General features: G+C 56.4%; 3 protein-coding genes across 3 annotated transcripts; all 3 read left to right on the forward strand.

Annotated features, from left to right (window-relative positions):
- Positions 1 to 62: 62 nt before the first annotated feature.
- On the forward strand, positions 63 to 1,496 carry C8Q71DRAFT_863373 (uncharacterized protein; the record flags this gene model as incomplete). The annotated part of the gene is made up of 4 exons (XM_047928161.1): positions 63 to 99; positions 147 to 1,096; positions 1,144 to 1,201; positions 1,249 to 1,496. 4 exons carry the CDS (start codon positions 63 to 65, stop codon positions 1,494 to 1,496), a joined length of 1,293 nt encoding a protein of 430 aa, XP_047772784.1.
- Positions 1,497 to 6,687: 5,191 nt separating this feature from the next.
- C8Q71DRAFT_863375 (uncharacterized protein) lies at positions 6,688 to 7,233 on the forward strand (the record flags this gene model as incomplete). The annotated part of the gene is made up of 3 exons (XM_047928162.1): positions 6,688 to 6,720; positions 6,793 to 6,825; positions 6,898 to 7,233. The coding sequence occupies 3 exons, from the start codon at positions 6,688 to 6,690 to the stop codon at positions 7,231 to 7,233; spliced, it is 402 nt and encodes a 133-aa protein (XP_047772785.1).
- A 2,224-nt stretch (positions 7,234 to 9,457) lies between these two features.
- C8Q71DRAFT_863376 (uncharacterized protein) lies at positions 9,458 to 11,334 on the forward strand (the record flags this gene model as incomplete). The annotated part of the gene is made up of 4 exons (XM_047928163.1): positions 9,458 to 9,593; positions 9,904 to 10,342; positions 10,624 to 10,981; positions 11,041 to 11,334. The coding sequence occupies 4 exons, from the start codon at positions 9,458 to 9,460 to the stop codon at positions 11,332 to 11,334; spliced, it is 1,227 nt and encodes a 408-aa protein (XP_047772786.1).
- Positions 11,335 to 13,831: the final 2,497 nt, after the last annotated feature.

The following is a 13,831-nucleotide window of genomic DNA, read 5'->3' on the forward strand; positions in this document are numbered from 1 at the left end:
CAGCGAGCACGCTCCTGCACGCTCTCACTCGCCCTCCACACTCAACGATTCCATCAGCAGCAATGGTTTCAGTTCGAAGGCCCCGCCCTGTAGCACCAGGTAAGTGTACTGTCGGCCGGGGAGACCTCGCCTCACGTCGTTTCCAGCCGACGCATTGCCGAAGTTTCCTTATCCGCCGCCGTCTGGCCGCTTCTTGCCAAACAAACCGCCGGATGATCTGCTGCCTCAGGCGCAGATTCCTTCCCCTCCCGGCTTCTCTTCGGACTCGCCCGCGTCTTTCGACTCGCCTGCGCCCCCGTCCCCCCCACTGCTGCCTCGGGCCCCATTCCCTCCCGGCTTCTCTTTTGACTCGCCTGCGCCCCCGTCCCCCCCACTGCTGCCTCGGGCCCCATTCCCTCCCGGCTTCTCTTTTGACTCGCCTGCGCCCCCGTCCCCCCCGTTGCTGCCTCGGGCCCCATTCCCTCCCGGCTTCTCTTTTGACTCGCCCGCGCCCCCGTCCCCCCCGTTGCTGCCTCGGGCCCCATTCCCTCCCGGCTTCTCTTTTGACTCGCCTGCGCCCCCGTCCCCCCCACTGCTGCCTCGGGCCCCATTCCCTCCTGGCTTCTCTTTTGACTCGCCCGCGCCCCCGTCCCCCCCGTTGCTGCCTCGGGCCCCATTCCCTCCTGGCTTCTCTTCGGACCCGCCCCCATCCCCGTCTGGCCCACTGCTGCCTGGAACCCCATTCCCTCCTGGCTTCTCTTCGGACCCGCCCCCGTCTGGCCCACTGCTGCCTGGAGCCCCATTCCCTCCCAGCATCGAGCATCCTAGGATATCGCCTTCACTGCCTCTCACTGCCCAACCACAGCGACAGCGTCAGGTTGCGCGGCGAAGACAAGTTCGGCGCGCCCGCTTCTTGTCACCCACTCCTGCATCTGGAGCGCATGCGCAGGGGGCTTCTTCCTCGCATGCAGGCCCATCGCATGGTGGCGGGATGGGCGGCTTCGACCTAGGCAGACGGGCGCCAATGGCCTTTGACCCGAGCCTAAGAGGCCGACCCATAGAAGCAGTTCGGCGGATGTTGAGTCTTCGCCCTCGCCCTCGCGTGTCCGTTCAAACGGTGAGAGCCAACAAGCGTCCAGTCACTTGCGACTGACATCCTCCCAGCTGGAGCAGAATGACGAGGTATACGAGGTGATGAGAGTGAGGCCAATGGACTTCCTGGGTACGTTGACTTCTTGTTCTATTGCATGTACTGACTTCTTGTTCAAGGGCCTTATGTTGTTCGCTCGCAGGCCTTCGAAGGTCCAGGGATGGCCTTCCCAGGGCCTGTCTTAGTGGTAAATGAGGAGGAATGGTACAGTGTCGAGAGGATCCTGGACCACAGGCACACGAACACGGGTGTGGAGTACCTCGTGCAGTGGGAAGGCTATCAGGACCCCAGCTGGACAGAAGCACACAAAGTGGAGGGCCTTCCGCTGGTCAGCGAGTATTGGAGCGCAAGGACGGCGCCGATGTAACAGTGTAACCTTCACAATACAAATATTCTATGCCATATTGAAAGAGCACCGCTTCTCAATTGCCTGCGGACTGCACTTGGGGCCTGATGGTCGGGTTGTTGGTCTCATTCTGCTTCTTCGCAGTACAGCAATGGGGGCTTAACGCCTCAACGTTTGACGTTTGACTGCCCCGTCTGAAGGCAATCTGTACCGCTTCTTATTTAATGCCGAGTGTGTGCGACTGCTCTCCTGATGGGCAACTGACAGGCACCGCTTCTACAACGGTTCTCGTGATTCTTCTTGGAGCACCCAACCATCGGCCGCCTTATTGCGATAGCCATCAGCTGCGGCCTATCTCAAGACACCTGCACTGCTTCTCATGCCATCGTCCGACCGCAAGCCTGCTAACAGGTCGTCAGCCCGCCGACAGTCGGCCGTCTCAAGATGTGCACTGCTTCATGTCGTCCAATTCTTCATGGAGCAGCCGACGATCAGCTGCCCTATGCCAATGGGCAGTGGACAAGCAGCCGGCCTGCCGACGTTTATGTGCCTCGCAAGGCCGCAGGCACCGCTTCTATTGCAACATGCGTCTGACTCTTCATGGAGCAGCCGACTATCAGCTACTCTATCATGATAGTCATTTGTAAGATGTCGGCCGCCGCCTGTCTGTGCAATAACATTGAGGGTTTTCACGTGTCGGTTCTCTTATATGTATAGGGTATCAGCGCTGCCTGGTGTGCATCTGCAGGCGCAATGCAAGTGGTGACAACCACCACCTGTCCACTAGCATCGCCGCCTACGCTCATCTGAGCAGCGGGTATAGCGCCCACAGGTCACGTCGGCCGGCATCAGCTGGCCCTAAGCCATAGGCTATTCTGCCATGTCAGCTACCCCAAGGTCATAGGGTAGAGACGCTGCCTGGTGTGGCGGAAATGCTTTGTTGTGCATTTTCCCTTCCGCGCATCCTGGGCATATAGGATCCTCCCTAGGGAACTCTATCGAAGATGGGAAGCCCTCGGTGTGTTTCTGTGCTTGCCGTAGTACGTCCTTGGAAGGATGTCCTAGGCAGTGATGCATAGTGTGGTAATCGACAGAATAAACTGTCTGATGGATATTCATTGCATCCTGTGAAGGCAAGGACTGTATTTCGAATATCGTCGAACTAGGGTGCCGCGGCTTGAACACATATAGTGGTTCACGCGCTCCTTGTTCATAGAGGTTGACGTGCTGCGCACCACCGCGCACTGTCATTCCTTCACGGAGGAACGTTCCCATGGATAGGAGACGTTGATGAAGACCTTGGAAGTAATAAACGGGGAATAATCTGGTCGTCGTATGACTACCATCGTCATTCTCGAAGTTCAAGAAGACTGTCCCACGCTTTGTGCATACGGCAGAGCCGTTTGCGGTCGACAAGACAATTGGCTCACTGAGGTCCTCAATCTCAGCAAAATCATCTAAATTGTTGGAAAAATGTAATGATGCTCCAGAGTCCAACATCCAGGAGTCTGACGACTCAACCGGCTCTGGTTCATGCCAAGCCTTAGCTTTTCCCTTACATTTGGTGCACGCAGCGAAATTGCGCGAATGCCGACAACCAACTGATTTGTGCAACGAACTACTGATATATTCATTCGTTACACTGCGACTACGACTGCGAATACTACGTCTCTTTAAAGTAGACCTAGTGCGTCTACTACTACATGCGGCTGTATGAAGCGCAGGGTTAGTAGGTCGCTTGGGAATAGAAGCTGAAGGGACTGACCCAGCATCAAAGTCCTCTCCTAAGCCGGCGGCGTTAGCCAGCTCGTCGTCGATGTCGTACTGACCGTCTAATCCCCAATCAAGTGGATCTTGAGTCGTAGGACCTTCGTCCTCGTCGTACGAGCTGTACGTCCCGTCCATGATCGCGTCGATCGCATGGCCTACTTCAGAACCATGACGAGAGCGTTTGGACGCCCGAGACTCTGACTCCGAATCGGAGAGGTACTCCTCAATCCGAGTGGAATTGTCAACGACCTCAGACAACGTTGTGAGACGCTGTGAGGTGCCAGAGACGTCGATGTCTTTGGCGAGCTCGAGGGCACTCTTGAGCCACCAGTGAGCATTCTTGCTGTGGCCGGTTTTGGCGGGACGGGTGGTGACGGTGTGAGACTTGCTGCCCGAAGGCGCTATCTCGACGACTTTGGAGGTGGTAGGACCCGCTATTGACGCCTGCGAGGCGAGATGCGCATGGTTCGTATGATCTCCTTGGTTGGCGCGGGACTTAACTTGCTTGCCGCTGTGTTTACCGCGCTGCTTGCCTTTGCCCTTGCCTTGACCTTCCTTCGCACCGCCGCTGCTGCTGCCATCCTGGCGCTGCTGCTGCTGATTGAAGTTTGGTTCGCCGTGCTTACGCTTAACGGCGGAGATCTTCTTCTTCGCGCTCTGCAAAGATGACGCCTGCTTGCCGCCTTGCTCGTAGGCAATGACGACAGACTCCCGGACGTAGTCGATCTTCATCTCCGTAAGCTCTTTGGCTTGGAGGATTGTGGTGACGACGGTGTCGTACCGGGAGGGCAGCGCATTGAGCGCTATCATCGCCCGCAGTGAAGCGGGGATGTCGATCCCTTCGCCCGCAAGCTTGTCAAACGCTGCTGCGATGTTAGCGAATGTCGGGTTTGGGTGCTCGTTCGGAGGGATCCGAGCATTGATCGCTGTCCTAAACTCCTTGTAAACACCGGCGGGGGTCTGCTTGTCATAGAGCGCCTTCAGCTCGTCCCAGAGGGCCTTGCTGGTCGTCTTGTTCTTGACGGCCGCCTTGACGGACGACGTCAGGCGAAGACGGATCGACCCCTGTGCCTTCTGATCGCGCTGCAGCCACTCGTAGTAGACTGAGGGATTCTCTGTGTCCAGAGTAGGCTGGGGCCAGGTCGAATTGACAATGATCCAGACCTCCTGCGCCATGAGGAAGGCTGACATGGATTCAGCCCAGGCGCGGTAGTTGGAGCCATCGAGGATGGGGACAGCGGTGAAGAGGGTGTTGGAGGCCATTGGTAGAGGGTTTGAAGTGATAAACTTGGTAAATGGGGAATACTGACAACAATGTCGTCAGCCCTCTACTCAATGACAAGTGCAGCCTTAGAGGCGCAACCACCGCTATGGTGCATGTGCTGGGGATAGCAGCAACAGAGTTGCGCTAAGACCTGCAGTGATGTACGCGCATAGTCCCCCCCTGGCTTCAAGCCACTAAGGCGAAGCCACAGGTAAGCTGGTGCGCACACTGAGACGCAGCCAGTGAGGCGCAGTACTCAGGCAGTGACCAGGGCTCATAACCTGTTGAGCAGGCAGCTCCACGCAGTGGTGCGCCCTCACAACTTACCTGCAAGGTTGCTGATGCTTGATGCACACGCAAGTACTTCGACTGAAGGTACTAGGGATTGAGCTACGCTACTGGGGTCCTTATATACATGAGGAGACCGCTTATCTAAGCTACTGTATAGTACGTTCCCACGACATACAAGGTAAGTGGCGTAGCCATGTGATAACACACAGATGACATCATAGATGACATCACGGACCCGGAGCTTCCCATAGAACCGGTCCGGCCTGTGATTGAACCCGGCAGCCCGGTAGGCGCCTTCCTAGTTCAACATAAAGAGCATATGAAGTTTGCGTACTATGTCCTGAGATATCTTCAAGGGACAAAGGAACTTGCACTTTGCTACGATGGAGGCTCAAACTCTGGTCTGATCGCCTACTCAGACTCAGACTGGGCTGAAGACCGTGATGATAGGCACTCTACATCTGGCTTTGTTTTCCTCATGGCCAATTGTGTCGTTTCTTGGGTGTCAAGATGGCAACCAACAGTATCTTTGTCTTCAACTGAAGCAGAGTATAAGGCCAGCTCCGACTGCTGTCGTCAGATGGCTTGGCTGCGTCATTTTGGAGAAGAACTGGGAGACAACATGTCTTATCCAACTCCACTTTGTCTTGACAACCAAGGCAACATTTTCCTTGCGGTGAACCCCGCCGTGGATCGCCGCACCAAGCACATAGAAATCCGGTATCACTACATTTGAGAGTTCTACGAACGTGGGGAGATGGACATCTATTTTGTCGCAAGTGAAGACCAACTTGCTGATGCCTTGACCAAGAATGTTCCCTTCAGCGGAATCGAGAAATTCAGGTCTTCGGTTGGCATGATGAGATACTCAACATCTTGAACAAGTGGGAGTGTTGAACTTCCGAGTTTTCAGTGTTCTTATCTTATCAGTTATGTACAGATATGGACTTATGTTCTGTGATGTCAGATTACATACATTCTTTGATGGACTTTGCCTAGATTATGTCATGTGACTTTAGTCCGGATCATTCCATGATATTCCACGACATTCCATGACGTTCCATATCATTCCTTGATGTCCCATCACGTCTTATATTACTCTTCGATGTTCCATCATGTCTCATATTATTCCTGATGTTCCATCACGTTTCATATATCTCTCCACATCAAACTCCGAGTTTTGGCTTACTCATGCTGCTTACCAGCTTACTCATATCCCCAAAACCTCGGACTTAGTACTTACTGATGAACCACTGATACAGCATGTGACCTGTATCAAATGTGTATATACTGGGCTGGTTTGCCCTGTAATGATAACAATCCTTTGTCCTCTCCTCTGCCTGCCAGCATAGGATCTTCCCTTTGGGACTGGTCTGTTCACTCACTCTTTAGTCCTTCACTGCCACTAGGCTTACTAAGCCTAAAACCTCTTTCTTCAACAAGAGCCACGCGCGTTGACGGAGAGGGTGGCAGCGACGGTGAACGGCGATCGAGCAAGAGCAGTCGAAATCGCGAGTAGGCGGGCGGATGAGGGAACGGCCGGTGAGCCAGTCAATTCGCAAGTGGCAGGCTGGCCTTAGACAGCAGCCGATTACGAGAACGCACATGGAAACGAACCGACTGAGCCCCGACGGCCAGATGCCTATCTAGGACTCGCGCAACATCATCGTGACCGCGCGCCTCATTGTGCTCAAGCAGGACGCCGACGAGCTGCTGGAAAACTTCATCCTGCGTCCGAGGACATGAGCGCTGTTGCGTAACGGGCGTGTCGTTCTTCCTCAGACTAGTAGTTGAGAAGTAGCTGTGGCATTCTGGAAGGTGCGTCAAATCAACCCGGATACTGTCCACATGGTACTAAGAGAAGCGTCTTGTAGGCTGCATCCGAACATGCGTCGCCGCGAGCGAGTGTTCTCAACGGTGGTCATTCTCGGGTCATGAATCTGCGGAGTGGGGCTCATTCTCCTCTCCATCTTCGACACTGTGTGACATCAGAGCCTGCACCGCATCTTCCTGCTCGTCCTCATGGTCGGAGTCGGGCTCCATGCGATCTTCACCATCATCGACCACTGCTGGATCAACCAGGACTACGATGGCTAGCGCCGTATCGTGTACATCGGCAAGGGCATCATCGCGTCCGTACACATCATCCTCGCGGTCGTGTTCGCACTCACGCTCTACACAACTGCATACGTCGGCGCGGTGATCGAATGGGTCATCGCATTTGGGTATACATTCTACCTGCTGATGTTCTATTACGACCTCCGGATGTCCCACGGCATGCACAAGAGTGCGTACTCCGACCGGGAACTGCTCATCCAATGCAGCGTCAAGAGCGGAGGGATGGCGGGCACGATGTGCCAGGTCGATGGGCTGGCGTACGGGACTGCCATTGCCCAGTCAAAGCATCTTCATTACTCGCAAGCTCAGCCATGACGATTATCTGCGCCGCCGACCAGCCCTTGCCAGCCCCGTCCACAGACCACCGTCAACAATGTCCCTCTCACCGTTCAGCCCACCTTGATGCGCAACTCGAAGTAGTAATATACTCGCTCGCACACGCCCATCCCCCGACATGTCCATCCCCCGACATGGCCACCCCTGCGAACACGCGCCGCATCTCCAGCACGAGCCCGCTTGTGCATGGCGCTGCGCTCCTGATGTCCCCGCCGCCTGATGCGAGCCACCGGCAGAGGGTGTCCCGCTCCGTGGGCGGCGAGCTGCCGAGGACGCGTGCAAGGCCTTGTATTGAGCTTGTGTCATCCGCTAGCGCTATAGCGCTTTTCACCGCTTACAACAATTTTGGTGATTATGTTCACTCACAAGCAGAGATAACAGCTATGTGTACTCAGTGCAAGTTCTGTGATTATATTCTACACCCTCCAATCCAATGCAGCTGCCATATGTTGGCTAGATGTCATATATGTGACAACCTCCTCTTCCCAATCCATGGGCCTCATGGCTGCATCCCAATGTCCAGAGTCCCCCCTTTCCCAAGTGTATGCTTGTGTGAAGGCCATACTATCACAGCTATCGTTCAAATCTGCATCATGCTCCAGGTAGCCCTTTTGGATCAATTCTTGGTGAGTGAGGTGTTGTAGCTCCTCAATAACCTGACTTCGGTATTCCTCATCTAGGTCTGTCTGAATGCTGACCACTATACGGGACATATTTCCATCTATGCAATGCCAATCAGCCAACTGAGACAATCCTGGGTAGGTGTAGACAGTCTTACCTGGTAGATCAGTGGTCCAAGCTTTACATGTCTTGGCATTGACTTTAGTGGAATACGGAGGCCATATCAGATAGAAGTTGGCATGGAAGTGAAAAACTGGGACATTCTTGAATGCAGCTATTTGCGTGGACCACGAGGATCTACTTGTCCAGAAACCTTGGAGTGGGTGGACCAAAGTGGGCTGTACATATTCAGTTGAAGTTTGGTTCAAGCCATGATGAAGACATACACATTCACACACATTGTGTGGCCTGAGTCTGAGGACTTGTAGAGTGGGAGGAAGATGAGGAGCAATATGCAGGTAGGACAGCAGTGGAGCAGGTTCCTTCTGATGGTAGCTTATGGTGAGAGTGGTGAGATTGGTGAGCTTGGACCAGGCCACACTGGATGCCTTGAAGGCATCCTCTGAGAATCTTCCACCCTCCAAGCTTCCAGGAAGAAGGATATCAACAGTTTGCACCCACTTGCAGGATCTGAGCAAGGTTTTGCCCTGAGCAGGGGGGTCAATTGTATGCATGGAACCCAATACATCTGCAGGTAGCTACCTGAACATCATGATCTTTGAAGTTCCGATACTCCAGAAACGATTGCAGTGCATCAACCGAAATGAAGACCATGTTGGTGTATAATTGACGTCCAGCAACGTCGAAAGCTCCCAGAAAGGTGGAGGCACAGGGCAATCGTGACTTTGCTTCTGATGGAAGCATCACTGTCTTGGGATAACTGTCCATTAAGTTGGCTTGAGGTGGAGGTGGTAAAGAGGGAAAGACCTAATAACTGGTTTGAAACGAAATTTTCCAAAGAAGCATGCCATCTCACCTCCTGCCAAATCATCTGCTCGATTTCGGGTGGTCCCAGTGTTTGTGGAGCTTCGAGAACCTCGAGAGGGGTCCTTCCTTGTGCAGAATGCAGCATTGCTACTGAATGAGATGCGAGCGTCCGTGACCAACGACAGTCTGTCTCAACTTCACCTTTGGCGGAGGAGGAGGGTAAGGAGACGGGTCCATTTAGCCACAACTGGGCGCTCCGGGCGTCCGCACAACGCGCTACACTCGACCGCCACCACAGAGCCTTCGACCACGACCACAGGCGTGAGCGCCCCCGTCTAGCGACTTGGACGCACGCGCTGTCCCAAAGGACGCGCGGACTGGCATCCGCTCCCGTCTAGCTGCACTACAACCAGTCCAACTAGCGGCGAGCGACCTGAATAGCGGTACAAGAGCGCGCTCTCCTTCCTTCCCGGTTCCTCACCTTCCCTCTAGTGTCCCGCACCGTGACTCTGGAGACTCCCTTCTTGAGTCTGGCGCCCTCGAATCGAACCTTTGCGGCCCTGGCGATGCGCAAACTGGCCGTGCGGCCCAGCACTCACGCGACGAGCGCACAAATCCCGTGTCGCGCGAACAGGCCGGGAATGCACAGCATACAATGCTCGCGCAGCGAGGACGCAGCAAGGAGACTACGAAGAGGAAGGAGGAGGAAGACGAGGGCTACTTAAGGAAAGAGAAGACGGAGACCGGCCGCGGGAACAAGGAGGACGAGCGCGAATGCTCGAACATCGCAGGTACGTCCTGATCGGGCATGTCGAATTCTCCTCAATGTCTCTCCATGTCCGCACGGACATGGGTACCAACGAGCGCGGGGCTCGCCGTGTGTGCGATTCGTGGAAGATCCAGTTTCGTGCCGGGGACAACCTACAGGTCGTACTCGGCACTAGGCACACCGATATGAAAGATATGCATATCCGCACGTTCAGTGTGTCCCAACGCCGCGAATCCACGCTACCCGGCGTACCAACAAGCACGTTGTGCGCACGGTGGACCACACACGCGGCATGAAACACATTGAATTCGCGCCAACCAACACGCCCGAAGCGGCCGACGTTACGCTCGACCCCGGAGGCGTCGAGCGTCACGAACCAGTGCCGACGACGAGTGCCCCGAGAGATAGCGCCCAGCGTCTTGCGCTCGACCACCACGGCGCCCTCGACCACGACCTCTCTACGGGCAACCGGTACGAGCGCCCGCCTGGCGACCCAGATGCACGCGCCGTCCCAAAGGACGTGCGAGCCCGCCTCCACCCTTGGCTAGCTGAACTACACTCAGTTCAATTAGTGGCGCGCGACCTGATTAGCGGTACAAGACCATTCTACCCTTCCTCTGCGGCGCCTCGTCCACGCTCCAATTCCCTTTCCCTTGGCTCAAGAGGGTCCTCGCTTGACTCTGGCACCCCGGGACTGAATCTTTGTGGCACGGGCGACACGCAAACCGGCCTCGCGGCCCAGAACACAGGCGACGGCAACACGCCTGCCCGGTCGGTACGCCGTCATGTCATATTCCATGGTCAACAGCTACCTATTCTCATCACTTAGCCGCTTCTCACCTGCTCGCCTCGCACAAGCCCATTGACCTTCGCATATACACGCGCGCATGGCCCGATTATCCGTGCCGTCGATGCTACCGTGACAGCGTGTATTTGACTCCGGGGAGCACTTCCAGGATTCCGGTAGGTCGACGTGGATGCCCTGCAAGCGGCCGGACGAAGTTCCTTGAAACGGCTACTCACGCTATCGACTTTGGTCCGCATGGTCTCAGCGGCGTCGGTCCCATGACCGCACGCAACCTCAATGGTTGCGGCGTCTGCGTCATCGTCGCGGGAGATAAGGCGAAGGGTATCGCTGAGTTGTACGACGCGCAGACGGTGAAGGATGAGGAATGGCTCGAGACCCTCGCTGGGCCCAGCCAGCACTGGCTCAGGGCCCTCCTCACATCGACGACTATTGTCCAGGGCACATTGTACACCGACAACCCCATGCGCCGTCTCTTCGCTCCTCGTCGGGGCCAGCAAGGTGACGCGCCAACGCTCGTCGCTCTCTACGGCGGAGCTCGCTCGTACGGCCAGCACGAACCTGACTTCAAGGCCGTCGAGATCAAGTTCGATCAGGCATCGCAGGTCATCGATGTCATGCTCTTCGAGGACCGCCGCGGCACCTCGTTCCTCTGTACTTCAAGTTCCCCTACAAGCCTCGGAATATGGGCTATGCCCCGATCCACGAGGTCGCTGAGGGTCGTAACAAGTGTATCAAGGACTTCTACTGGCGCCTCTGGTTTGGCGACAGCGAGGTGCTGCTGGAGATCAACATCCGCAAGACTTTCGCTGGCCCCGAGGTGACGATTGAGACGTTCTGCGCGGCTGTCGGCAACGAGGGTGAAACCTTCAAGACTGTCGAGACCGAGCGCATCCAGGCTCCCATGGATTTCGCGATTGTTACGGGTTGGCAGGTAAGGCAGTCTCATTCTGTGTGACCTTCTTGGGGTTCTGACATCGGCAAGCTATCATTAAGGCGCGTCGCTTGGGTTACTTGCATGCTCTTTACTCCCGGGTCGCCGACGAACTGCGGCCTCGTTCTTGAGGTGCTCGTCCGTCGGCGCGTGCCTGTAGTCTTGACCACGCTCCGCTCCCTCACCCTCACTTGACTGCCTCTCAGCTAGCTCGCGCCGGCCCTGCTTGCCCATCTTCTCGGCGTTTACTCCTTCCACGGTCGGCTCGCTGTTCTTGGATGCGTCCCAATGGCCCACGGTGAGCTCCTGACCACACGCCTCCCTTGCTTCCGCAATAGTCGCCGCCGGTTGACTCGCGTGCGCGTGTCGGTGATCGAGCTTCCCGCATCCCCAATCTTTGACCGTTGCTCGACTGGCTCGTAGGCAGGCCCTGCGCGACTCTTGCGATTCCACCCTGCCGGTTGGGTTCTCTAGTGACGACCTGGCCGTTGCTTGCTCGTACGGTTCATCGAGGATCTCTCCTTCCACCACTGAATGCTCATCACTTGACACGTCGCGTTTGTCCACAGTGTACTCCTGACCGCGCACCACACCTCTGTTCATGACGATCGCTGTCAAATTGCTCGCACGCGAAAGGTCATGCTCGAGCTCGCCACATATGCCTTGGTCGGCCACCGCCGCTCGAGTTGCGTGCGAACCGGGCTCTTCCGATGCTCGCGGTTCTGACTTGTCGCGCGTAACCCTTACGCCATCGGCTGTCCCGTTGCAGCTTCACTCCATCGTTCGACAAACGCACCGGCCGCTGCTCGCTCATACAGCTTCTCGGAGAGCGCACCTTTCGACGCGTTCAATACCTAGTCCTTGGATGCGTCACAACCTTCTTGAACGCGCGCCGCACTTCTCCCCGCGATAATCGTGGCCCGACTCATATCTAGCAGACCTTTCCCTTGCTCGCCATGCATTCGATCCGTTAAGGTCCCTCGAGCAACTCGCGATCTCGCCCCAAACCCGCTCCAGCACTCGGTCGGCCTTCGGGTCTCCCTTGCCCCTGGTTCGCTTGAGCTTGTCGATTCCCTGGTAAGGTCGCCGTCTTCACAACCTCTCCCCTTGTTCGACTCGGACTCCTCGTCTCGGCCGTCCCTCCCGGCAGCTCCTTCCGGGTCGTGCAGCCTATGGCCATCTCGGCGCTCCCCCTTGCTCTGCTTGATAGTCTCGTCCCGGGCACCTGTTCGTTCTGTGACAGTCTTCACATGCTGCCGCATCCCACTTCTTGCACGCTCTTGCCTGGTTTGCACGGATGATGATCCAACCGCGCTTGCGATGCGTAGACCCGTATCCGCACAGTTCGTAGCTAGGACCATGCGCGAATGTACTTGGCCTCCATTTGTCGTCGCCAGCCGTGCGCCCTGCTTCCGCGTGTTCAGACAAAAGAGTCGTGTCGCAGCACCAGCGACCAGCGACCACTCCTGCCTGCGTGCCATCTCGACGATGCTCTCGCGAGCCAATCGCGTTCTTCCTAAACATGTGCCTAGTACCGAGAGAACCGAGTCCTGGAGTAATAAGTCTCAATGATCGTGCTGAGCTCAGCGGAATGCTTCGGAGACCGTTCTCGAGCCTCTGGAGGTCGTTCGATATGCTGGCGCCGGTCACGGCCGGCACTTCACGCGCTCGCGGAATCTGTGTCCCTGCCTCTGCGACAGTCTCGTCGCTCCTTCTAGCACCCGTCTCGCTGCACCCGTCTCGCTGCTATCCTCACAACTGGCTGCCTTAGGTCCATTCGCCGGCGCGCCATGCAGTGACGCGTACGCTTGCGCTGCACATTTCACGATGTGGCAAGTCTTCTCCGCACTCTTCGACACATTCGGAGGGAACACGCTAGGCCGAAATATAGTCTTCAAGCCCATTCCGACGCTCGGCGAGCCCTCGAAATGACGGTGGTCGGGCAGGGAGAGGCGAGGCTTCCAGACGCAATAGGTTCTCCGGTCGACCGTCGTGGTGAGTGAGCTTGTATCCGCTCGTTCTGAGGGCTCGACCGCGCACTGCTCTTGCCCGCAATGTAGCTGCTGAAAACGAATCACTGCATTACAGAATTTGCTGAAGTGTGCAAGTACTAGCCTTCCTCTCGCACCCAAGTCGCTCGCCAGGCTCGAAGACTCCACCTTCCGATCACTCGTCCCGAGGTCGCTGCAGCCCGTCAGGTACGTCCGCCCCGCTTTACAGCAGCCCCCCAGGTTGATCGACCCATCACCCCGCTGCAGCTGCTTACGCCTCCTCGCGCTATCGGAAGGTGTCTTGTACGCTTTCGCACCCCGGCTTCAAGGTCACCCTAGAAATCGGGAGATACCTCGCGAACTCTCGCAGAGCTGGGGTTGAATCTTCTCGGTATGTTCTGTTGCCCCCACTCCGAAGCCGCTCCCCCTGTCCATTGCACGCCGCGCACAGCTGACGTAGTCGTTTCAGAAGCTCGTTGACGAACGCTTTCTGCCTTCCGCCCAAGTCCGCCCCGTCCGTAGCGTTCAGG

This window comes from Rhodofomes roseus, assembly GCF_022264815.1.
Source record: "Rhodofomes roseus strain CIRM-BRFM 1785 chromosome Unknown C8Q71scaffold_40, whole genome shotgun sequence".
NCBI classification, from domain to species: Eukaryota; Fungi; Basidiomycota; class Agaricomycetes; order Polyporales; family Fomitopsidaceae; genus Rhodofomes; species Rhodofomes roseus.